The sequence below is a fragment of the Mauremys mutica genome, chromosome 1, assembly GCF_020497125.1.
Source record: "Mauremys mutica isolate MM-2020 ecotype Southern chromosome 1, ASM2049712v1, whole genome shotgun sequence".
In the NCBI taxonomy this organism is placed as follows: Eukaryota; Metazoa; Chordata; order Testudines; family Geoemydidae; genus Mauremys; species Mauremys mutica.
In genome coordinates, this window is record NC_059072.1 from 221,443,567 (window position 1) to 221,469,689 (window position 26,123).

General features: G+C 46.7%; 2 protein-coding genes and 2 long non-coding RNA genes across 4 annotated transcripts in view; 2 read left to right on the forward strand and 2 right to left on the reverse strand.

Moving 5' to 3' along the window:
* The window catches only part of PDK3 (pyruvate dehydrogenase kinase 3), a 79,323-nt gene extending 77,091 nt beyond the window's left edge, over nucleotides 1-2,232 (reverse strand). The window contains exon 1 of the mRNA XM_045006724.1: nucleotides 1,971-2,232. Coding sequence (XP_044862659.1) covers nucleotides 1,971-2,076 — 106 coding nt within the window. The 5' untranslated portion in view covers nucleotides 2,077-2,232. The remainder of the gene's footprint in view (nucleotides 1-1,970) is intronic.
* A 298-nt stretch (nucleotides 2,233-2,530) lies between these two features.
* On the forward strand, nucleotides 2,531-2,880 carry LOC123348936 (ubiquitin). The gene has a single exon (XM_044986645.1). The coding sequence runs from the start codon at nucleotides 2,578-2,580 to the stop codon at nucleotides 2,809-2,811; it is 234 nt and encodes a 77-aa protein (XP_044842580.1). The 5' UTR covers nucleotides 2,531-2,577; the 3' UTR covers nucleotides 2,812-2,880.
* A 2,616-nt stretch (nucleotides 2,881-5,496) lies between these two features.
* On the reverse strand, nucleotides 5,497-16,049 carry LOC123348944. Its single transcript, XR_006573286.1, has 3 exons — nucleotides 15,970-16,049; nucleotides 14,391-14,514; nucleotides 5,497-5,619 (listed from the first exon to the last, which is right to left on the reverse strand). It is a non-coding gene; the product is annotated as an uncharacterized LOC123348944 (long non-coding RNA).
* Nucleotides 16,050-16,208: 159 nt separating this feature from the next.
* LOC123366445 lies at nucleotides 16,209-24,060 on the forward strand. Its single transcript, XR_006578072.1, has 3 exons — nucleotides 16,209-16,452; nucleotides 21,879-22,014; nucleotides 24,003-24,060. It is a non-coding gene; the product is annotated as an uncharacterized LOC123366445 (long non-coding RNA).
* The last annotated feature ends 2,063 nt before the right edge of the window (nucleotides 24,061-26,123 follow it).

The window sequence follows — 26,123 nt, forward strand, 5'->3', positions numbered from 1 at the left end:
TTGTAGTGTAGACATAGCCTGAGTTAGTTTCCCAGACCTGAAGAAGAGCTCTGTGTAAGCTGGAAAGCTTTTTTCTCTCACCAAACAGAAGCTGGTCCAATAAAAGATATTATCTCACCCACCTTCTTTCATTATTTTTTCACTCACACATGCTAACAATGAAAACTGACTGGTCAGTTTGACTTTCTGGGTTGTTTGCAGAGGGGAATCAGAGAAAGGTCTAAAAGCAGTAGCTAAAGAACCATTGTATTAGAACAATAACTGATTGTTTGGGTTGCAAACACACAACATAGAAATATTTAAGTCCCAACAAAACATTATTGATTTTAGATGGGAACAGAATGAAACAAACCCCATTATGGATACCTGACAGTTTCCCTTCAAATAATTAATATTTCTGTCACAGGAAATTTCAACTGCTAATAGAGATACAAGAAGGGCTATTTTAAAGATAATTAGCAAAAGAAAAATTGTGTGATTTATTTTATTTCTTTATTGTGTATAAAGAAGGACTAAAACGTTTTTCCTCATCCTCCCCTTATTTTTTAATATTGGAAATCAAGCCTATAAAATATCTGAAAGACTAATTACCTGGAGAACATCAGAAGAGCCAAGGGAGTGGAAGTTGTCTAAGAGGGGAAGGAATTTTAAATTAGACTATTTAAAACTGTCTTTTTGTATGTAATTTCAATCATGAATAAATATTTTGGAAAAAGGAAGGCTTTGCTAAGGATTCAAATACCTTCAACCAACATACTGAAGGCCCTAGAAGTCCACCACCAAAAGCAAGGAAGACCAAACTCAACATTCCTCATACTTCTAATACAAAAACCAAAGAGAAAAAAATCCTTTCAAATGACCTTTATTGTACAAAATGAAGAAGTTTGAAAGCACAAGCCCAATTTTAAAAAATTCTTTGCAGATTATTTTTAAATTAATCATACACACATATCTTTTTAAAGAGTACCAAGAGGAATGAAATCCCGTTACCCTACACCCTGAGTTAGAGGAGTCAAAAGCACAACTCCACTCACAGGTCTCAAGGGATTGAAGAGAAGAGGGTATTTGCTACCAACCACCTGCATTGACATAAGGCCTCACACACAAAAATCTCTAGCTCAAATTAAGTGTTGCTTTAAATCCAAGCTAGCTGGCCACCCAGGGAGTGCTGCTGATGCTTGAGTTAGTAATGCAATGAGGATGCAGCACTCTGTGCAGATAATACAGTCACGCTGTACAGCTTGCAGCGTGATTGCTCTCACTTGAACGAGGCTAACTCTACAGGAGTGAACTGGAGCGTAGCTAACTCCAGAGAGCACTGCAGTGAGGACAGCCCATATACAGTCACAGAAAAAGTAGCCTCCCTCTCTTCCCTGTCTCATGTATGCCATCTCCTCACAGCCGGTGTCTCAGCCTGGCCCCCTCCAGCTCCCAAGGATCCTCAGTTGTAGTAACAACACAATAATCCTGAGCCAGGCCTCTGCAACCCTTCACTGAGTCCTTCGGCTACTCCTAGCTCCAGCCTGTTCCCCGCCAGCAGGGTTACCCCGAGAGGCGCCGCGCAGAGGGCAAGCCAGGGCCTGCAGCTCTCTGGGCAGCTTCCCGGGAGCAGAAGTTTTCCAGTGGGAGGAGAAACATGAACGCTGCCGTAGCCGCAGGAGCCTGCTCGGCCTCCCACGGCGGCGGCGGCCCCTCCAACCTGGGCGGGCTGAGCCCCCGGCCCAGCGAAGGGGAGAGGCGGAGCGGCCTCCTGAGCGGCAGCGGGGCCGGGCGCACCACCGCCCCGTGGTGCGGCATGTGCCTGACGAGTATCCCCGCACCCACCCACCCACCCACGCCAGGGGCCACCCCTCCCCCAACTGCGCGTTTCCCCTCCCCACCAGAGACAGCAGCCGAGGGGGGCGGGGGGGGGGAGGCTGCTGCGAGGGCAGCCGGGGCCGACACCCCCGCCGGGGGGCGGCGCCACTCACCGAAGTCCAGGAACTGCTTGATGGAGAGCGGCGAGGGGGAGAAGCGCGAGTAGTGCTCGAGCTGCTTGGGGATGGGGCTCTTCAGCAGCGCCCCGCACAGCCGCATGGTGCGGCGCGGCCGGGCTAGTGAGCGGGGGCCGCGGCGCAGCCGCCCCCCCTCATGCCGGGCAGCAGCAGCAGCGGGGCCGGCTCCGCCTGTCACCGGCAGCCAACGGGGCCGACTGCTGGGACGGAGCCCGGCGACAGCACCTGGCGCGCACGCGCACCCCCCGCCCGCGGCCTGGGCACTGCGCAGCCGGCAACCGCCGGGCCCTGCCCCCCCCTCCATCACCCGGGCGCGTGCGCCAACTGGCCGGCAGCGGGCCCGGGCTGGCGGGGAATCGGGGGTTGAGAGGAGAGCGGTGTAAGCGGGACCGCCGGCCTCAGACAGCGGGCGGGACTGTCACACACACACAGCAACACCCTGCCTATCTCTCCTCGAGTTTCACAGGCGGAGAGACTGTCAGACTCCCCCTTCCTTGCCTCCCTCACAGAAGAGAAAACACTGTTACAGGCCCAGCACCAGAAAGAATCCACCCTGCACTTGGTCCTGCGCCTCAGAGGTGGTATGCAGATCTTTGTGAAAACCTTGACGGGCAAAACCATTACCCTAGAAGTAGAGCCCAGTGACACCATTGAGAATGTCAAGGCCAAAATCCAAGACAAAGAAGGCATTCCTCCAGATCAGCAGAGGCTGATCTTTGCTGGAAAGCAGCTGGAAGATGGGCGCACCCTGTCTGACTACAACATTCAGAAAGAATCCACCCTGCACTTGGTCCTGCGTTTAAGGGGCGGTAACTGAACTTGCTCCTACTAGCATCTGAATAAAAATTTCACTGCACCTTGTTCCAATAAAGCTGTTGCATTCACACACAAAAAAAAAAACCACTCTCACATCCACAGCAGGGGAACCACTGAATGAAAATACACCCAGCAAAACTCTCTTCTCTCCCTCTCTCCACCACACAGGAGAACAGCCTGTAGCACACCCTTCACCTCCACACAAGGAACTAAGCAACCATGTTCACTGCCAAAAAAAAAAGTGTGTTTTTACATAAAGATGTTTAATGGTGTAAAATCCCAGTGGAGACAAAGCATTGATAGTTTCACCTAATGTAACCTGGTGTCAGTGTAGGTTGACCTCAACTAGCTACATCTAGGTTAAAAACTACTTATGATTTATCTCCATTGATCTTGTTTCTAGAGTTAGGTATCTCAATGTAAAATGAACCTCTTTTGCAGTGAAAAAGCCAGAGACTGTAAGATCTTGTGAGCTCGGAGTAATGGTGTATTTTTAACCCATGTTAAGGTAACTCCTGTTAGAATTCTAATATAGATAAGGCAAGTTGTAGTTTCAACCCATATTACCTGGTCAAAGAAAACCTTCACATCCTCCCAATAGGCATGCCCCCCTGGACCAGCGTAGATAGGTTAAAACTATAACTGCTTCATTAGGATTTTAACATGGCTTAAATACCTTTTTTCCTAGTGAAGTGACAGCCTAACTCACCCAGTAATATTGCCCATCTTCACATAGGTGGGGACACTAACACATACAGTAATATCTGTTGTCAGAAGTGTTGTCAGAGTGCTACCAATGTGGTGCTCTGCTTTCTCCAATGTTGATATCACTCAGCTGCGTGCGTGTGTTCCCTCTGTGTGCTGTCCCAGCTCTTCGAAGATAGCTGACACAGCAGACCTGACGAGAACCCCCAATAACCACAGAGTCTAGTAAGATGCAAAGTCATATCGACTAGGTTTATTGCGACAATTGCAGTTCCCTGTAGGTTTCTTAGCCTAATTTAGGACATACTACGAGAACGTGCCTCTTGGCAATGGACTCAGCTCAGTCAGTGGCGGGACTTTCCACTGCCCCCTTGGCTGGAATAAAAGGTAATAATTGGAGATATACCAATCTCCTAGAACTGGAAGGGACCTTGAAAGGTCATCAAGTCCAACCCCCTGCCTTCACTAGCAAGACCAATTTTTGCCCCAGATCCCTAAGTGGCCCCCTCAAGGATTGAACTCACAACCCTGGGTTTAGCAGGCTAATACTCAAACCACTAAGCTATCCCTCCCCCCATTCTTATACACAGGTACAAACAAGTTACACATCACTCCTGATGTATGAGGTGCAACCCCTCTACATAGCAAGGTACAACCCCTCTACGTAGTAAGGTGCCACCTCTCCGCTTGTACATGTTGGTTTGAACAAAACAACTCTATCCATCATATTACACTTTTGCCTCTGTCATTGAGATAGGCCAGCCTGTTCTTTATTATCTGTGTGGAATGTGCAAGTATGTGAATGTTCTGATATCTGGTGTTCAGTACCTTTTAGGTACGTATCTTCTTGCAGCAGCAGCCCTTTCCTTGCCAGCTTCTGTGAGCAGGGCCTGCCTCTGGCTCACAGCTTAACTTTGCTTTATGTTAGCACAGTCTTGACCATTACTTTAGTTCAGGCCTCAGGCCTCATACTGGGCCTCTGATACCAAGGTTTATATCTTAGGGCCTCCTCTTACTACAATATCCACCTGAGAGAATATAATACAGCAAAATCTTCTAATCTGAGGGACAAAGTGAGGAGCACACATGCAGCTCTCACATTTGTCCATGGTAAAGCAATCTCTCCACATGCATAAAAGGTTAGGATTATCAAGTGTAGAAAGGTGACAAATGTTACTGTCTTTATTAGCCATACATAGCAAAAAGACTTCTGAGTACTGACAGGTGACCTAGCCTAGAGTGACACTATTAATAGCAACTGCATAGGTAAGAGTGGGAGATGATGAATTAGGTGTTAGATAGTTGGGGGTCATTTTATCTCAGTGGGTAGTTGGGCAATGAGTTGGGCAGGAAGGAGCACTGCTCTTTTGTAGGGGTGGGAAATTATTAATGTAGGTGGGTATATTAGTCTGGACAGAGCAATTAGGGGCTAAATTTAGTATCAAAGTAAGCATTAACTTCAGGGCGGGAAGTGAGGGAGCAAAAAGTTTGAGGCAATGTTATGGGGAGGAAAGGGAACAGCCAGATGTAGTGCAAAAGAGAGTGAGAGAGAAAGAAAGGATTTGGGCCAGCTGATGCTATACAGAGAGGAAGTTGAACACACCAGCATACAGTACTCATTTATTAAATGAAATGTTGGAACCCGTACCTGGAATTTATGGTGCAATCTGGTCCTTCACAATAAAGCATAATTTATTGATATGCAGGGAGAGGGCTGCTCCATAGCTAGTGTATCAGATGTAATCTTTACACTCTTTAGAGCCCTCATATGTAGACTATTGTCAGTGTATGCTAACACAAATGAAGCATTACAGGTCTGTCGGAACTTTAAATTGCGGTGGAGCCCTTTAAATCCTGCCCACAGCTCCGGCGGCTGGGCCGGGGCGGCATTTAAAAGGCTTGGGGATGTAATTTTGAGTATACGCGGTTTTCGCTTTACGCGCTAACCACGGAATGGAACCCCCGCGTAAGATAAGACTTGCCTGTATCTATGTCATTATGTCACAGTAGCACTTGGATGCTTCACCGGTGACCAGGGTCCCATCATGCTAGGCACTGTACAAACACATCGTAAGAGAAAATTCCAGCTGCAAAAACCCTCCATCTAAATAGGTAAGACAGGCAGAGGATGGGAAGGGAAAGAAAGGCAAAATGATTTGTCCATGGTCACAAAGCACATCAATGGCAGAGCTGAGATAGAACCCAGGTGTCCTGGGTAGTGTAACATCCACTGAACTAAGTTGCCTGTGTAGTAATGCCTGAGGCCATCCAAATATTTTTTAAAGTTTTTGTATTTTTTTCTTTTTCTTTTTGAGAAGCCAAATCCCAAAGCTTTGATTGACTTCAACAGATTCAAAATTTACCCCCTACTGTGCCTACAATAATTTTCTAAGGCCTGGTCTACACTAGGACTTTAATTCGAATTTAGCAGCATTAATTCGAATTAACCGTGCACCCGTCCACACCAGGAAGCCATTTAGTTCGACCTAGAGGGCTCTTTAGTTCGAATTCGGTACTCCACCCCGACGAGGGGAGTAGCGCTAAATTCGACATGGCTATGTCGAATTAGGCTAGGTGTGGATGCAAATCGAACTTACTAGCTCCGGGAGCTATCCCACACTGCACCACTCTGTTGACGCTCTGGACAGCAGTCCGAGCTCGGATGCTCTGACCAGCCACACAGGAAAAGTCCCGGGAAAATTTGAATTCCTTTTCCTGTCTGGACAGTTAGAATCTCATTTTGTGGTTGGACATCGGGGCGAGCTCAGCAGCACCGGCAGCGATGCAGAGCTCTCCAGCAGAGGAGTTCATGTAATCTCTGAATAGAAAGAGGGACCCAGCATAGACTGACCGGGAACTCTTGGATCTGATCGGAGTGAGGGGCGAGGAGTCTCTGCTTTCGGAGCTGCGCTCCAAATAACGGAATGCAAAGACCTACGAGAAGGTCTCCAAAGCCATGAGAGACAGAGGATACAGCCGGGATGCAACGCAGCGCCGCGTGAAAATCAAGGACCCCAGACAAGGCTACCAAAAAAACAAAGCGGCAAACGGACGCTACGGAGCCTGCCACCACTGCCCCACCAGTGACCATGGACTCTGACGATGGGACAGTGTCGACGGCCAGTTCCTCGGCGATGTTCGCGGACAGGGAAGATGAAGAAGAGTTTCTGGAGGACGAGGCAGGCAACAGCGCTTACAACGCTGGTTTCCCCGACAGCCAGGATCTCTTCATTACCGTCACGGAGATCCCCTACCAACCGTCCCCGGCCATTAACCCGGATCCTGAATCAGGGGAAGGAGCAGTCGGTAAGTGCTTTAACCATGTAAACTTTTATTCTTAATACAACAGGAATCTGAAGTATGTGAAAAGGAGGTCTCTCTATATATGGGGATAGAACAGAAATCCTCCTGGGAGATCTCCACGAAGCTCTCCTGGAGGTAATCGAAAAGCCTCCGCAGGAGGTTCCTGGGGAGAGCTGCCTTATTGGGTGCTCCGTGGTAGCACACTTTTCCGCGCCAGGCTTTCATGAGGTACTCAGGGAGCATTGCCTCCCCGAGCACGGCTGCGTAGGGCCCTGGTTTGTGCTGGCTTTCACGCAGCATGCGCTCTCTATCTCCTTCAGTGACCGTCCTCAGGGTGATCTCGCTCGGAGACTCCTGCATGTAATTAGGGGAATTACTGTAATGTTACGCCTGGTCCAAAGTATTTTTAAAAAATCTCCGGACAGACGGCATAGCAGAGACTCAGCACGCTGCTGCGTGACGAGCGTAACGGAAAGCCAAAGAATCAAATGGACGCTCATGGAGCGAGGGGGGACTGAGGACGCAAGGTATCCCACAGTTCCTGCTGTCTCCGAAAAGCATTTGCATTCTTGGCTGAGCTCCAAATGCTTCTCGGGTCAAAAACAGTGTCCGCGGTGGGTCAGGGCATAGCTCGGCAATTTACACAGCCCCCCAACCACCCCCAGAAGTGAAAGGGAAAACAATCCTCTCTTGACTCTTTTACATGTCAGCCTATCTTTACTGAATGCTGCAGATAGACGCGATGGTGCAGCACTGAACACCAACATCCTTGCTCCCCCCCCGCCATGGGTGGCTGATGGTACAAAATGATTGGTACCCGTCCTCATCATCAGCCTATTGGCACATGGGGCAGTGCAAAAGGACTAGTAACCATGCAGACTACCATCCGTTAGGTCGATCAAGGGCGCCTGGCCCTAATTTTTCCTGGTAGATGGTACAATATGGCTGATAACCATCGTCATCATTGCAACAGGGGGCTGAGCTTCATCAGCCCCCAACCCTTCATGTGTAAAGAAAAGATTCAATTGCCCCTGGACTAGCAGCAGGATGCTGGGCTCCTCTCCTCCACACTCCTTAATGTCCTATCTGGACTATCATAGCAACTGGAGGCTGCCTTCCACTCATTTCTCACTAACAAGTCACTGTGTCTTATTCCTGCATTCTTTCTTACTTCATCACACAAGTGGGGGGACAATGCTATGGTAGCCCAGGAAGGCTGGGGAAGAATGGAATGAACAGATGGGGTTGTTGCAGGAGCACCCCCTGTGAATAGCATACAGCTCATAATCTATGCAGGATCTGACACAGAGCAGCTGTGCTCTCTGGTTCTCTGATACAGTGGTTCTCTAGTACACTTGCCCATATTCTAGGCAGGACTGATTCTATTTTTAGATACCAAAAAGGAGGGATTGACTCAGGGAGTCATTCCCAATTTTGGCTTTTGCGCCCCTGGCTAAGAGCAGCCAGGGGCACTTATGACAGCAGCAAATGGTGCAGTGCAAAAGGACTGCTAACCATGCCCATCTTATTACCAATTTATGGTGTGGTAGATGGTACAATATGGCTGGTAACCATCTCTGCTGTCATGCAAAAGCAAAAGCATGCTGCTGTGTAGCGCTGCTGAACCGCCTCTGTCAGCGGCATCTAGTACGCATACGGTGACAGGCACAAAAGGCAAAACAGGCTCCATGGTTTCCACGCTGTGGCGTCTGCCAGGGCAATCCAGGGAAAACGGGCTTGAAATGATTGTCTGCTGTAGCTTTCCCGGAGGAAGGGATGACTAACGACATTTACCCAGAACCACCCGCGAAAATGGTTTTTGCCCCATCAGGCACTGGGATCTCAACCCAGAATTCACAGAGACAGATTAGACTGTGTTCATTCTTCGCAAAAATTTATCTTGGCAAGGAATTCACTCCCTTTTTCCCATCACACAGCTTGGACTGTCTCCAGACCCGCCACAGCATCCCCCTCACAGAGGCTGGCAAAGATTAGGCGGCGAAATAAAAAGACACGGGACGAGATGTTCGCTGAACTTATGGGGTGCTCCCGAGACGACGCGGACCAGCAGAGCCAGTGGAGGGAGACCCTCTCTCTGTACCAGCGCTCACTCAGCGAACGGGAGGAGAGGTGGCGTGAGGAAGACAAGCAGGCGACTCAAACGCTGCTTGGACTAATGAGAGAGCAAATGGACATGCTTCTGCGCCTTGTGCATGTTCTGCAGGACCTCCGGCAGGAGGACAGAGCCCCCCTGCAGTGTATCTGCAACCGCCGTCCCCCGCCACAAAGTCCCATACCCCCCTCACCCAAAATAACCAGAAGGAGGGGCGCCAGAGGCCGTGTAAACTGTCACTGCACCCCAGCAGAGTGCTCAAGTACCCAAAAGCTCTCATACCCTACATTTTGAAAAGTCCTTTTCTTCCCGCCTCACCCAAGCCCCCATCCCAGTTTCATCCCCTAACTGTCTAGTTGATAATAAAAAATACTTTTCTGTTAATTACTGTTTCCGTCATGTTCTTTTAGAGGAGACTATGTTTGAAGGGGGGGAAGGGGGTTGGTAATTTGACAGGACAATCACCTTTACCAGGGTACAGACATGGGGGCAGGATCAGCAGCAGGTCACACACACACTGCAGTCAGTACGCACCCTGGTCGGTATGGGAGGTGGTTTGCAGGTTCTGTGTGGGGGGGGGGGTACGTGACTTTGTAGCGGGGGAGGGGGGTTACAGATCTCATGCAACGGTCCCTGTCCTGGACCACAGAGCCACGCAGCAGAGGAATCTGTATCCGTCCTCCCCCGCCAAAAGGCCACATAGCCCCCGCACACAGAGTCCCAAAAAGGAGGGATGGCAGGCTCCGTTGAAACATCCAGTCTGGCACTGCAGACCGCTCTGGGAGCAGGAGCCTGTCATTCCTCGAGTTTACAGGCGGTCTTTACATCACTGCACACCCTACCCAGCACAGTCCGTGTCCCAGTTTCAACCCTGTAACGCAAAGTCATCAATAAAGAAACCTTTGTAAAGTTACAGTGGAACATGTATTTTATTTTTAAACGTGTGTTGGAAGTTGGGGAAGCGGGGTGGGCGGGGTATGTAACTGCAGATGCTAGTCAACAGTCACTTGGTAAAGAAACAGGGGCAGCTTCAGCTTCTCTGTAAAGAAACTGAACAGTCACAGGTCACGCTGCTCGCTGCTCGCTGATACTTGAAGAGTTCCTTGTCGCTGTGAAAGGCGCCTGCACAGAGCTTCACGAGCCAGGGCATTAGCGGGTAGGCTGGATCCCCGACGATCACTATAGGCATCTGCACATCCCCAAGACTTATTTTGTGGTCCGGGAAGAAACTACCTTCCTGCAGGCGTCTAAACAGACCAGAGTTCCTGAAAACACGCACGTCATGAACTTTGCCTGGCCACCCGACGTTGATGTTGGTAAAACGTCCCCCATGGTCCACCAGTGCTCGCAGCACCATTGAAAAGTAGCCCTATTTCTCAGCAGCTGACTGTGGAAGAGGTGGACGATAAGGTGCGAGGAGTTGGCAACGGCCATAACTGCAGCGGGATCCGTGCTCAAAGTGCTGTGGCGCCCACGCTGTCACTGAGCAGAAAAGTGCACGAACAGATTGCCCGCAGGCGCTTTCAGGGAGGGAGGGAGGGAGGGAGGGCGTGATTGACGGTTCAATGATGACAGTTACCCAAAACCACCCTCGACACATTTTTCCCCCCAGCATGCATTGGGGGGGAAATCCCAGGATTCCAATGGGCAGCGGGGAGTGCGGGAACTGTGGGATAGCTTCCCACAGTGCACCGCTTCCAAAGTCGACACTGGCCCCGTTACTGTGGACTCACACAGTCGAACTAGTGTATTTAGTGTGGATACACAACTTCGACTTCATACGGTCGATTCCACAAATTCAAATTAAATTGATTCGAAATAGTCTTGTAGTGTAGACATACCCTAAGAAATGTTTGTTTCAAAGGTAATTTTCTTCTTTAACCATTTCACTACTTTGCATTTTGTGTTATTTCTGCCTAGACTTCAGAATTGCTCATTCTTTTTCTAGCCTTTGCCAGTGGTTGGTTATTTCCTTAATATACTATAATAAAATAATGAAACCATTTTAATTCCAAGAAAGATATTTATGTCTCTTTTCTTGGAGGTATTTGAATTTTCGTGTCTGAGAGCAATATTGAGAGAGACTTAGACTGTGGGACTAACAGGAGAACAAAAAGGCAAGGAAAATTGGCGGGTGTCACTAAGCATCCTAAATGGCAATCCATATAGTTAGTGATGGGGAGATGTCATAATAACAGATGTAAGAAAGGGACAAGCTTCTGCTCAGACCAGGTATGTCTTGTGCGCTGAACTTGGACTCCAATCCTGTAAACACACGTGATTGACTGTAAGCATATGCATGTTTGCAGAATCAAGGCCATATTGCACACCTGGGTATACCAGATAAATAGTCTTGCAGAAAAAGGGGACTTGATACTGCTCCAGATGAGGTAATTATAATTTTGCCACTACTCAAAAACAATTTAATTGCATGTTAGTGGGTCTTCAAATTTCTAAAATGTTACCTTCTCTGTCTACCTCACAGGGAAAATACAAGTCCATGTATAGTCCAAGAACGTGTTTGCTTTTTGTTTCACTTTAAGAACTTAAAAGTTCAGGAATTCAAAGTTCCAATTCAGGAAAGCACTTAAGTATATACTTAAATCCTATTGACTTCAATCAGCCTTAAACACAAATGCATGTGTTTTTCTGAGCGGAGAGGCCTTCCTGAATCGGGGGCCAGAATTCTGCAGTGGTTTAAGTCAGAATTCTGCAATCATTTTCTAAAGATTCTGCAGTACTAAACTAGTAGTTTTGAACCTCACTCTGGAAGTCATAAAAAGTATTATTTTTCCAACTCTAAGTGATTAAACTAAACTGGGAGGAGTGGTTGATACGCTGGAGGGTAGGGATAGGATACAGAGGGACCTAGACAAATTAGAGGATTGGGCCAAAAGAAATATGATGAGGTTCAACAAGGACAAGTACAGAGTCCTGCACTTAGGACGGAAGAATCCCATGCACTGCTATAGACTAGGGACCGAATGGCTGGGCGGCAGTTCTGCAGAAAAGGACCTAGGGGTTATGGTGGACGAAAAGCTGAATATGAGTCAACAGTGTGCCCTTGTTGCCAAGAAAGCTAATGGTATTTTGGGTTGTATAAGTAGGGGCATTTCCAGCAGATCGAGGGACGTGATCATTCCCCTCTATTCAGCACTGGTGAGGCCTCATCTGGAGTACTGTGTCCAGTTTTGGGCCCCACACTACAAGAAGGATGTGGATAAATTGGAGAGAGTCCAGCGGAGGGCAACAAAAATGATTAGGGGGCTGGAGCACATGACTTATGAGGAGAGGCTGAGGGAACTGGGATTGTTTAGCCTGCAGAAGAGAAGAATGAGGGGGGATTTGATAGCTGCTTTCAACTACCTGAAAGGGGGTTCCAAAGAGGATGGATCTAGACTGTTCTCAGTGGTAGAAGATGACAGAACAAGGAGTAATGGTCTCAAGTTGCAGAGGGGGAGGTTTAGGTTGGACATTAGGAAAAACTTTTTCACTAGTAGGGTGGTGAAGAAATGGAATGGGTTACCTAGGGAGGTGGTGGAATCTCCTTCCTTAGAGGTTTTTAAGGTCAGGCTTGACAAAGCCCTGGCTGGGATGATTTAGTTGGGTTTGGTCCTGCTTTGAGCAGGGGGTTGGACTAGATGACCTCCTGAGGTCCCTTCCAACCCTGAGATTCTATGATTCTATGATTCTAAACATGTTCTTTAGGCAGACTGTGTCTCACTAACATAAATAGCACAGATTTTTCTGAAGAATTCCATAAACTTTTTTCTTTATTTTATAATATGACCCTCAGTTGTCTTACCCTTGGAGAAAATCACACCTGCATTTAGTATTTTATAACATGTTATTTATGTATTTAGAACAGAAAGAAAAGTTAACTTTGTGTGTTGCGAGGCCCAGGGGTTGATATAATTTTCTTCCAGTGTTTCTTAATACTTTATTATTTACACCAATACATAGTTTACATCTTCAAAGCATTATTCATTAATGCTTATAATAAGGGAAATAGTATTACCCCATTTTATTCACTGGAAACAGAGAGCCTCATTCTCGCCAGTCTTTCGTCACATGTAGTCATAGTAGTTATAAAATGGTACTGTTCTAATTTGGTAGTTTTTACATCCCCTTTGCACATGTGTAAATGGCTGAGATAATGAACTATCCACCCCACAGCAGAATCCACTCAGAGAATTTGTGAGTTGCCATGGGCCAACAATGATTCAGTGTCATAGATATGATTAGAACTAAGGCAGTTTGATGCAGTTACATGCTCTGTCCTCCAGACCATGCTGCCTCCTTCAGGAAGGATTACAACAATGTAAATATCAACCTGTTGGTTTTTTTAGTCAAATATTCATTATTATTTATTCTATACATTCTTGCTGTATCTTTCTTGGCTCTACTAGGTTTCGCAGTTTGCCTCTAAACTAGAAATTTGTGCCTCTAGCTCTGACGAATTTATTGGCACAAATATTTGTCGAAGAATTCATGAGAGTAGAACTAATTTCCAAGATTAGAAGATCCTTAACTAAGGGACCATGCCTTCCTCTATGCTTAGGCAGGGCCACCCATGCTGATAGATGCCCAATAAATATTAATAAATAATTACACATCTTCCAAGTACTTTGGAATGTTTGAATAGCCTTGTTTATGACCTCTGGTCTATTACCCTTTTCATCTGTTCCTTATCCCTAGCCACATGGTCTGATTTCTTCTTCCCACCCTGCTCCATAATTTGCTTTTAGCTAGGGCACCTCCAGAATATAGTGGCTGGACTGAATGGTCATTTAAACTATTCATAGACCTAAGATATCCCATTCTCTGCAGCAAGTAAAGTGATACATAGACACGATGTGTTCAAAATGGAGTATATTTGTGTGATGCTAGCAGACCAGGTGCCAGCTCATGCCAAACAACCCCTAGCCTCAACCGAACTCTGACCAATACATAGGTGGAAAACAGTCTGACCGTTCTTATGTTCTTTTGGTCCACCCATCTCCCAGCCAGCAGTTGTCAGACAGCTTCCTTTTCCTCCCAAAATCTTTCTTTTAAGGACCACCAAAGGGAGTGATGGGTGGAATAGCTCATCCCAACATTCTTTTCTCCACCAATTAAGTCTAATTTCTGTCATACTGATTTTGGTCCTTTGATTTCTGGTGTTACCCACACCCTACCTATTCCCTACCAATGGCTTTAGGCGTGACCCAGTCAATTTAGACACCCCACCACCACCCTTTCCCTTCCAAGGGCTCAGGGCATAAGGCACCTACCCTTACTCCCAGGCTCAGGAAGCAACCTGGTCAATTTAAGTACCCACCATTACCCCCAGGGCTCAGGGATCTAGGCGCCTGCGAGACCTTTTCCCAATGAAAGAGCCTTACACTGCTGTGCTCTAAACATCTATTTATTAGCAAGACATACAGAATACACATGCCAAGCAAATCTCTTATGCTCACCACTCCCAATATACATCTGATGGCCAGTCAGGATTCACTTGTCTGGGGGTTCCCGGTGCTCTTACACGTCATGGTCGTGTAGGGTATGATGTCTTGTTGCTTGTTGTTGTACTGCAGTCCGGAGCTGATTCCCAAAGAGCATTATTTTTCATTTACATTAAATAGGTAAAACTAATTACCTCCTTCAAATTTACTAAACCTATCACATTATCCCACACCCCTAAGGAAAAAAAAATGTAACCAATCACATTGGCACCTATGTGTCCTCCTTCCTGCCCAAGCTTTTTACAATTTATCTTTCATGTCCAATTGTCACTTATTTGTGACCTTCTGTGTTTGTGCTGATGGTCAGAGCCTATCTTACCATTTGTTGAGTGTCTCTGTATCCTCCCTAAAATTTCCCAGCACCTGCGTGTCTTTACTTTACAATTCTTTATAACAACAACAGTGCTGCTCAGCACCCATCAGCCACCTGCCGATCAGCCCCTCCCCAGGGCCTCCCGCCGCCACCAATCAGCTGTTTGGCAGCATGCGAGAGGCACTGGGAAAGAGAGGAGCAGGGACAGGAAGAGGCGGGGAGGGGATGGAGCCTCGGGAGAGGGGGCGGAGCAGGGGCAGGAAGAGGTGGAGCGAGGGTGGGGCCTTGGGGGAAGGCACAGAGTGGGGGCAAGGCCTCGGGGGCAGAGCAGGGGTGGAGCACTCCTGGAGAAAGCTGAAAGTCAGAACCTGTGCTTGGTGGTAATAACTCTTGTTAGGGACATTCCTGAGGTGGGCATGTTCTATCACAGGGGTAGGCAACCTATGGCACACATGCCAAAGGCGGCACACGAGCTGATTTTCAGTGGCACTCATACTGCCCAGGTCCTGGCCACCAGTCCAGGTGGCTCTGCATTTTAATTTAATTTTAGATGAAGCTTCTTAAACATTTTAAAAACCTTATTTACTTTACATACAACAATAGTTTAGTTATATATTATAGACTTATAGAAAGAGACCTTCTAAAAATGTTAAAATGTATTACTGTCACGAGAAACCTTAAATTAGAGTAAATAAATGAAGACTCGGTACACCACTTCTGAAAAGTTGCTGACCCCTGCTCTATCAGCAGCAGCAGAGCATTCTTTTTTTCAGTTTTAGTGGTGAACTCCCTGAATTTCACCCAAGGCTGGTTTAATATGGGGGGAGAGGGGGAGTGATTAGGTCCCAGGCCTACTCTTGGTGCCACTCTTTTTTGTTTACCATTCATGATCTTAAAACAGTCCCTTACTTACAGGGCCGGCTCTAGACCCCAGCGCGCCAAGCGGGCGCTTGGGGCGGCATGCCGCCGAGAAGGCGGCAGGCGGCTGCGGTGGACCTCCCGCAGGCACGCCTGCAGAGGGTCCGCTGGTCCCGCAGCTCGGGTGGACCTCCCACAGGGGTGCCTGCGGATGCTCCACCGGAGCCGCGGGACCAGCGGACCCTCCGCGGACACGTCTGCAGGAGGTCCACCGGAGCCGCGGGACCGGGGACCGCCAGAGCGCCTCCCGCGGTGTGCCGCCTTGCTTGGGGCGGCGAAATTGCTAGAGCCACCCCTACTTACTTATATCAGTTGGCCTTTTTGTCTGGACTAATGCAGTCTTTCTGGAGCCCTTTTGCACCTTTTCCTATCAACATTTATTGTTATAGGTTATTGTGACATTTTTGAACTTTCACTTATTTCTCACAAGTGAGCTCATAATGAGTGTAAATGTGTGGGCCCCATTATTACAACATAATACAAGTGCGCTCAGTCTATTAGCTTTTCAACCAATGTGTTGTCCAGTTCTCCTCTGAGGAGGGATAGATGACATCAGTGAAAATGCTAATGGTCAGTCTCATCTCATTGGGCAGCTCTATAATAAGAGTTCCAGATTCTCACCAGCAGTACCACATTGGGCATTTTTAATACCAAAAAGGCATCTCCTCTAGTATATCTTTGGCCTAATCTTTTTCTCATTATTTGTCTACCTTTTTATGGAGGATCTTGACAGATCGGGCCAAATCTTGCTCATCCTATCCATTTAGTCCCATTGATTTCAAAATGGTGAGTTTTAGAACCCACACAGCACTTTACAGAGGAGTTGTGATAATTGTTAACATTTGTAATGTAGGCAGGTATTATCCCATTTTACAAAGGGGGGAAATGGGGCACAGAGAGGTTAAGGCCAACATTTTCAAACTTGAGTAAATGAAGTTAAGCACCAGACTATATTTAAGCATCTAAACAAAAGTGACCTTATTTTTAGAGATGCTGAGCGCTCATAGTTCAGACTGAAGTCATTGGAAGCTTTGACTCATCAGTAGCTTTAGATTTAGGTGCCTACGTTTAGATATCCAGGTTTGAAAATTTTGTCCTATATGATTTAACAAAAGGCCACAGAAATGGTCAGTTTCAGAGCAGGGATTAGTCTCCTGCTCAGTCATCTTGAACTTTTGAGCTAAATCTCCTTTTATACATAGGTCATGCTAGCTACACAGCAGAGGACTTGGCTCAGTCACAGACAGCTGTCTGATAGTGACTTTTCAATAATACTAATGTTGTTGTAGCCATGTTGGTCCCATGAGGTGAGTGAGGTAATATCTTTTATTAGACCAATTTCTATTGCTGAGACAGACAAGCTCTCAAGCTTACACAGAGCTCTTCTTCAGGTCTGGGAAACATATTTTAGAGTGTCACAGCTAAATACAAGGTGGAACAGATTGCTTAGCATAAGTATTTAATACATATTTCAAGGGACAATTCATGGTGAAGTGGCCTGTTAACACCTCTCCAGTCATAGGGGGGAAAGGACGGCAAGAGGCAGCTGCGGGGAGAGGGGGTTGTTAGTACTAGTGTCATTTACAGTAGTCCAGGCAGCACTGTGAAATGACTGGGGCTCTTCTCAAATATCAACAGACCTATTGCTATTGGTTTTCCAGTCTCCAAAGGCAGGACTGGGCTTTGTGGGGGGCCACCTGGGAGACCACCCAGGGCACCATGGTTCGGGGGGTGCCATGCAGCAGCACAGAGATGTGCACTGCCAGCAGGCAGAGGAGCTTCACAAACTCACAGAAGAGACATGTGGGGGAGCACCCAGATTTCTCTCTGCTTCCTCCTGGCAGAGGAACATAGGGTGGGGGGTCAAGAGCGGTGACTCACAGGTACTGCTCCCCCCATGTTCTTCTGTGCCCCCTAGGGGTCTGTGAGGTGGGGAGCAAGGAGCAGCACCAAGCACTCCATGCATCCAGGTCACTTTCCCCATCTGAGCTATGCTGTGAAGTACCGGTAAGTGAGCATCAGGAACTGCTGCTTTCCTGCCTTCCCCTTACACAGCCAAGATGAGGAAAGTGATCTGGATGCAGGGAGCCCATGGCTATCTTGGGAAGAAAGAGGGCCTGAAATGTACTTTTAAAAAATGAAAGCTGAGATTCTTTGTATAGGAGTCCTCTGAGGTTGTCTCCCAGATGGTGGGAGAACCTGACCACACCCAGTTACTTGTTGTCATAAACAGATAGTTAAGGGTTAATGTCTCTTTTACCTGTAAAGGGTTAAGAAGCTCAATAAACCTGGCTGACACCTGACCAGAGGACCAATAAGGGGACAAAATACTTTCAAATCTTGGTGGAGGGAAGTCTTTTGTTTGTGCTCTTTGTTTTGGGGGTTGTTCGCTCTTGGGACTAAGAGGGACCAGACATCAATCCAGACTCTCCAAATCTTTCTGAATCAGTATCTCATGTTTCAAACTTGTAAGTAATAGCCAGGCAAGGTGTGTTAGTCTTATTTTTGTTTTCTCAACTTGTAAAGGTTCCTTTTTGCTGAGAGGATTTTACCTCTGTTTGCTGTAACTTTGAACCTAAGGCTAGAGGGGGTTCCTCTGGGCTATATGAATCTGATTACCCTGTAAAGTATTTTCCATCCTGATTTTACAGAGAGAATTTTTACCTTTCTTTCTTTAATTAAAAGCTTTCTTTTTAAGAACCTGATTGATTTTTTCCTTGTGTTAAGATCCAAGGGATTGGATCTGGACTCACCAGGAATTGGTGGGGGAAGGGAGGGGGGATGGTTAAATTCTCCTTGTGTTAAGATCCAAGGGATTGGATCTGGACTCACCAGGAATTGGTGGGGGAAGGGAGGGGGGATGGTTAAATTCTCCTTGTGTTAAGATCCAAGGGGTTGGATTGGTGTTCACCAGGAACTTGGTGAAAAAGCCTCTCAAGGCTGCCCAGGGAGGGGAAGGTTTTTGGGGGACAGAAAGTGATCCAGACACTGAAATTTCTGGATGGTGGCAGTGTTACCAGATCTAAGCTAGTAATTAAGCTTAGAAGTGTCCATGCAGGTCCCCACATCTGTACCCTAAAGTTCAGAGTGGGGGAGGAACCTTGACACTTGTACTGGGAGGCTCCTGCACAGCCCCTAGTTCCTTCCTTCTTACATAGGCCCTTACCAATTGCAGGCCTTCTTAAGTCTCTCCCGGGGAGTTTACTGCACTCCACATAGGTTCAGGGTGAAGACCTTCTCACTGGGAGGTCCTCCTGTGGTCACACCAGCAGTCACCTGATTAGCAATCCTGCTACTTCTCCTCCCACTCCAGCTGACTGCAGTCTCCTCCCTTTTAAAGGCCTCCTGTGTATCTTACATGACTAACAAGGCCAGCAGCAGTACCGGATTTACAATGGCGCCAGGCCCAGAGTCAGAAGGGGCCCTGGCCAGCCCGATCCCCCCGCCGGGCCCTGGCCAGCCCGATCCCTGCCCCTGCGTGCCCCGCCTCTTCCCAGCCCTGTTCCGCCCCAGCCCAGCCCCGCCCCACTCCACCCCTTCCCCCGAGCAACGTCCCGGGGACTGCAGCAGGGGTCAGGCCCGGCCCCAGCCCACTCCGTGCCGCCGGTGAGTGCTGGGGGGCAGTTCCTCCCTGTCCCCCAGTCCCAAGGCTGGGAGCCAGGAGAGCAGAGCGGAGCCGGCTGGGGCTGGGTCACTACACTTTCCGCCACCCCATGAGTGCGCGCTCGGCCGAACCTGCGGATGCGGCAGGTAAACAAACCGGCCCGGCCCGCCAATGGGCTTATCCTGGTGGGCCGCGTGCCAAAGGTTGCCGATCCCTGGATAAATAAGGATCTGGATACTGTTCCAGATGGGGTACTTTTTATCCATCCCTGGATAAAAGCCTTAGCTGCCAGACTCTCACACATGTGACTGGTCTTTACTCATGTGAGTAGCCCCACAGAACAAGTCAGATTTGGCTACACATGTTCATTTTTTATAGTGTTTTGTGGCCTGCTGTACACTAGAAATTGGTCGGTTTAACTATGTCAGTCGGTTGTGAAATATCCGCACCCCTAAATAGCACTGTTAAGACAACCTAAGTCCCCATGTAACCAGCACTAGGTCAGCGAAAGAGTTCTTCCATTAACCTAGCTACCTCCTCTTCGGGAGGTGGATCACCAGCACCGATGAGAGAACCTGTGCCAGAGGCATAAGAAGTTTCTACACTGAAGTGTGCCACAGAGAAATTACATTTCCAAATCATGTTTTACAAAATGATAGAAAAACAGCCACTATATAGAGAAACTGGTACGACTATAGTTCTTTACACTTCAGATTCACATGGTATATGTCGTAGTGCTGATTTTTCTCAATAATATATAAAGGCAATGGAGGAAATAGAGCACCTTTAAGGACAAATTAAGGCAGCAGACAGTGGGAGGACATGTTGGGATCACTTCTTATATGTGGAAAGACAAGGATCTTTAAACTTTCTCAAATTTCAAAAAGATTTGGGGTTGTTTCCTACTTTTACTCATTTTGCCCATGCCTAGAGTTCATTGGGATAAGTTTGGGTGGGTTATTGCCTATGTTGCTCAAAAGCCTAACAACATACAGAGACAAGTACTTCACATGAAGTAAAAATAGAGTATTTACATTTAGAAGTCCACAGGTGGTGTTACCAAGGAGTTGCACTTGTATTAGAATCTAGCTGTCAGCCATTTCTGTCTGTTACTTGGGGAAACTCCATTTGTATCCCAATACACTCCTTAGCAAAGGCTGAAACTCATTATATTTCGATTTCTCCATCTTGTATAATAGATTCTAAAAGATCAGGAATTTTCCAGTGAAAGGAGTTCTTTATTTGTAGTCATAGGAAGAATGTGCACCTGGGAAAAGGTGTGTAAGTAACTAACTCAGATGTATTACAATGGATTTTAGAGTACAAACTGTTTTCCTCCATTAACTACTCAGGCACTCTGAGTTAGCTTATTGATGATTTAGGTCAAGGGAGGAAATGATTCCTTTCTTAAATTACATAGGACATCTATTAGATAAAGCCTCTCCCAGCCTTTTCCTTTCCCTTATTCTGGATTTTCCTTGCAATTGTTTTTTGGCTGGAGATCATCATTTCCTTTCTTTTTCCTCACCACAGGGTTTGACCTTGCCCCTTTCCTAACAGCATTTTTTAGAGGAGGAAGGAGAGGTGTGCATAGTGAAAGAAAATCTTTGTACTTGTCTAATGCCCTGTCTATACTGCAATAATAACTATTAAACACAATTCTGAAACTTGATTGTAATACAATTGAAGTTGGGTGAAATTTTTTCAGCATATAGTTTTTTCACTGAAAAATGCAGGATCAGTCAACCTGAAATTATTTGCATATTTGTGGATGGATGTCCATATTTACAGGATGATCCTGCTTCACACCCTGGAGGCACACCACTATGAAAATCCCATTGTAGCAGTCCTGTGGACTGTAACATGAAGAAGAATAGGAAACTTTATACATGCTTACCTGACAAATTCCTATCTTTAGGTAATAAGGTCCACAGATCTGGCTCACCCTGGAGACAGATGGATCCAGAATAGAGATAGAAATTGACATCCATTTTGGATTGGGGTTTGTTGTCATTAAGTGGAATTTACCATGCTATACGGTAGGAGAAATTATGTTTTTTCCTTAAGATATATTTAACGCAGTCTATAATTTAGGAAATAGATTTGAATTATCCTGACTGTGGAAGTTATCTCGGCTGGAGGAAACTTCAGGAATAGAGCTTGTGGGGAATTTTCCATTAGAATGATTTTCTGATGGAAATTTCACTTCCCACAAAATAAGGATTTTCAATAGAAAAATTTCAGTTTTGCTTGAAAATGTTGATTTTCTATTAGAAAATAATTCCCAGCTCCATGGCTCCCCTGCTTTTCAGCAGCCTACCATCAGGCGGCTGAGGAGCCTGGGCTTCCAAGCTCCCTGGTTCTGTGGCAGCTGGTTAGATGTGAAGCCGAGCTTCTCAGGGAAAACAGTTTGTTTCAGGAACATCAAAGAGTTCCCACTATGGAAATATTTTGGTGTTTCCAAGAAAAAATATTGCAGAATTTCAGTTCTGTGAAAATGTTCAGTTTTTTTTCTGGGGTGTGTGTGTGTGGAGACTGTTTGTCTTGATTTGGGATAAAAAAAAATCTGAAAATGCAAAAATTGATAGAATTGAAATTCTTTCCACAGCCAGCTCCACTCTGAAGACAGGGCATTCCCTTGCTGCCACAACAGGTCTGGTTCTGCCCCCACCTTGCAAGCAGGCTGTAGTACTCCCCTGTAATGGATCTGTGAATCACATTACTCAAAGAAAGGACATTTTCAGGTAAGCACAGATACATTTCCTTACTCTCTCCTTTCCCAGGGCTGGGGTCATAGGCAAACGCGGCCAGGTAGTAAGAGCCTCCACTGCAGTCACAGCAGCCTCTCCCCAACATTTGAGGTTGCTCCTTGTAATCAGTCATCTTTTCTCCCCTATTATGGTATTTCTAGGCATATCTCATCCTTCAGACTTCAAAGATTTTTTAATCCAGTATTGTATCAAGTACTTACTGAAATCGATGTACATTACATCCACCAGATTGTCTTTGTCTAATACACATTTAATTATAACCTTTTAGATAGCAAGTGTGACCTGATCATTTTATTAACCTGAGTTCCTTGTTGCTCATTGAGTTCCCTCCCACAACTGTTTACACATAGATTTGTTAGTTATTCATTTTAGATTTTACATGGGACTAAAATTAAACTCACTGGGTCATAATTTCCTGTCTCCATTTTTAAAATGTTTTACAGCATTATTGTGACCAGTAAATCTTTAATTGCTCTTAAATGATTTCTTCCAAGTGTTGGTTTTTTTCCCTTGTTTGTTTCACATGTTTATTCTACATTGCTGATTTGCAAATACACCACAGAAAAACTGCTTGCATTGGAACGCAAGTTAAATATTATCTTTAACCTGTCTCTGATATCATGACCTTCAAATATACTCTTGCACCTTCTGCTGATACTTTGGCATGGATGTAATGCTTCCTGCCAGATTCTGAAGGCCCTGAATATTTCTCCATACTGAAGTGTGCAATAAGCAGTGTATTGTAATACAGATTTTGTTTGGTTTTGGATAACATTTCACAAACTGAAGCTTTGTGCCCATCATTTAAAAAGAGTTCTACAAACCTGTCTCCTTGTCTAGTCCAGAATCCTGGCTCCTAATCAGGGGCGGCTCTAGGAATTTGCATCCGAAGAAGTGGGTATTCACCCACGAAAGCTCATGCTGCAAAACGTCTGTTAGTCTATAAGGTGCCACAGGATTCTTTGCTGCTTCTGCAGAACCAGACTAACACGGCTACCCCTCTGATTCTAGGAATTTGGCCGCCCCAAGCAGGGCGGCATGCCGCAGGGGGAGCGCTGCCGGTCCCGCGGCTCCGGGGGACCTTTTGCAGACGCGCCTGTGGAGGGTGCGCTGGGAGGGCGGCAGGCGGCTCCGGCGGACCTTCCACAGTCATGACTGCGGAAGGTCCGCCGGAGCCGCCTGCCGCCCTGCCGGCAAAATGCCGCCCCAAGCGCTCGCTTGGCGCGCTGGGGTCTCGAGCCGGCCCTGCTCCTAATTCATTCAAACAAACAGTGGCAAAGTTCACATGAGGGGACAAATGTCACAGCTCAGACCTATGTCTGTAATGGAACTCAAGATGAACCCCAGATCAAAACCTTCAGAAATTTCTATTTACCCGTATGTTTCTACCTCCCCCTCCAGCTATGTACACCACTCTTATTGCTATAATATTCAAGTACCTGATCTTGGGAGAGTTTGAATCTGGATCTGAATTCAGGGGCTGAGGTCCATCTCTAATTTGGTTAGATGACAGCTATTCCAATGTTATCTCTCATGTACTCCTCATGGGTCTCTAAAAAAAAGTGTTTCCTAAAAGCACTAAGGGCAAGAATGCCACAACTGGGCAAAAGCACTAAGGCAAGAATGCCACAAAAAAATCCCAAATTTCTAAACAAAATTTTAAAAATCATTTCCCCCCTTCTACACAAATAACATTTTCAAGACGCAAGTTCTATATGTGTTCTGTTGTTTAACGTATTTAATTTTTTTTAAGATTACATTATTTTAACATAACTAAAGTACATCCAAAAGCCATTCTCCTGCAAGCAACATCCTGCCATTCATTTGACTAGTGAATATAACCACTAAGCAACACACAAAATCTTATCTTGCAAGATATTCTGGTGAGCAGTAAGCAAGACAGTGCCCAAAGCACTCCACACCTGGGGAAGAAAACCTTTATTTGGTTGTTTGCTTTTTAGATTGGAGACATTTAAGTGGATTTATTCCGCATGAAAGGTGTAAAATCACAGACAATGGAACTTGATCCTCCTTCCAAAGAGTAAGTACAGCACAAACAGCACAAATGCAACTTCCTCGCATTTATCTGCAAGCTGCACCTGCCTCATGATAATAAAAGTAATTAAATGCTATGTTTCAGGACATAAACTGATAATATATACCGATCTGACTGTAAGCAAGACATTCCTGCCCCCATGCAAACCATTGTACTGTTTGGTAGCTTATTAAAGGGTGGATTAGATTTCTCTGACAGATTTGTTATTGCTTGGAACAGCACCGCTGTTTCAGTGGATTGGGAGCCAGGGTTCAAGTTCATCTATACCACATTAATAGTTAACAACCAACCTAGAAAGTTCTACAATCAAGTGGTTAAAAAAATTTCCACTTTCCCTACAGCTAGAATACTTCACTTCCTTGTGAATAGTGTGTTTTTGTGATTTGGATACCTACCTACTGGAAGTTGGACTGAGATTTAAACTATCATTGTAGGCAGAGTAGTAGCACCACCTCGTATTAAGGTTTTTTGACACTTCGCATTATAAGATCCTGTTTTCAGTTTCTTATATCTTTGACAAATTAACTATGTGGGCTGAAATTTTCCTTGCTGGGTGTCTGGTTCAGACTGAACAGTTTTGGAAAATTTCAGCCAAAACAGTTCAGCTTTTTCTGACAATGAGGCTACTGAAAAAAAATGTTATTTAGTACAGTGGTTCTCAAAGCCGGTCTGCCACTTGTTCAGGGAAAGCCTCTGGAGGGCCTGGCCAGTTTGTTTACCTGCTGCGTCTGCAGGTTCAGCTGATCGCGGCTCCCACTGGCCACAGTTCGCCGCTCCAGGCCAATGGGGGCTGCGGGAAGCAGCACGGGCCAAGGGATGTGCTGGCTGCCCTTGCTGCAGCCCCCATTGGCCTGGAGCGGCAAACCACAGCCAGTGAGAGCTGCGATCAGCCGAACCTGCGGACGCGGCAGGTAAACAAACTGGCCCAGCCTGCCAGGGGCTTTCCCTGAGCAAGCGGCAGACTGGCTTTGAGAATCACTGATTTAGTACATGTTTAATTCTGGTTGCCTTTTCTTTGAACAACCCCCCCCCCCCCAGGCTCTGCAACACAAACTCGACATTGTGGCCTTTGTATCAGAGATGTGCCTTTTGCTGTCCCCAGGAAAATCCCCCCAAATCTGGCCAAATTGTAAGCCTCTGGGGAAAACACAGAGTTTGTGCATGCTCAGAGACTTTCAGTTTTAACAGCCAAAATCTCTGAACATTCTGTCTTCGCTGAGCATGTTGAGCCTCTCACGGCTGTTCCTGCTGACCAGACTGTGCATGCTGCATCCCCTCACGCCTCCTATTGATGATTAAACTGTGCGTATTCCATCCCCATAAGACCAATTGAGCATGCTCCCTCCAGCCCATAGCTACAGGGGTGAAGCCAGGCTTTCCCTGTAATGGCTATTCCCAGCTGCTCTGGACTGAGGTGGAGCCAGTCACTGGTATTGAGCAGAAAGCCTCCCTCTCCTGTGCTCTCGGTAACCCCCATGCTGACAATCAGGCTGTGTGGACGAGGAAGCCACCTGATTTGAATGCAGAGAGTGCATAAGCCAGACCAGGGTGAAGGGAAAAGAATAGATTGTGACAAGGAGTCTTGTGATATGGAGACTGGCTGGGTGAGGTGACTGGGACTAGGAACCAAGGAAGAGGAGGCTGGACAAGGAGAATGGGGGCTGATAAGGGAAAAGGGGGACACTGGGACATCTCAGATCAGCTAAGGAGCTGGGGGGAGTGGAAGAGTAGGACTGGCTGTACAAGGAGACTGGGCCTAGGAGCCAGTGAGTGCAGGAATTGGGGTGGCAGAAAGGAGAAACATCTGATGAGGAGCTGGGGTGCAGGGAAAGAACTGGGACCAGCTAGGAAAAGATACTGGAACAATGAGCCAGAGAGTGGGGAGACAAGAGTGAGGAGCTGAGGAGGAGATGGAAGGAGAGACTGAAACTCGATGAGGAGCCTGGGGAGAGAAATTAGGACTGGGAACCAGTGTGGGAAGAAGAGAAGACAGATTGGATGATGAACCAGAAGGGAGGAACTGAGA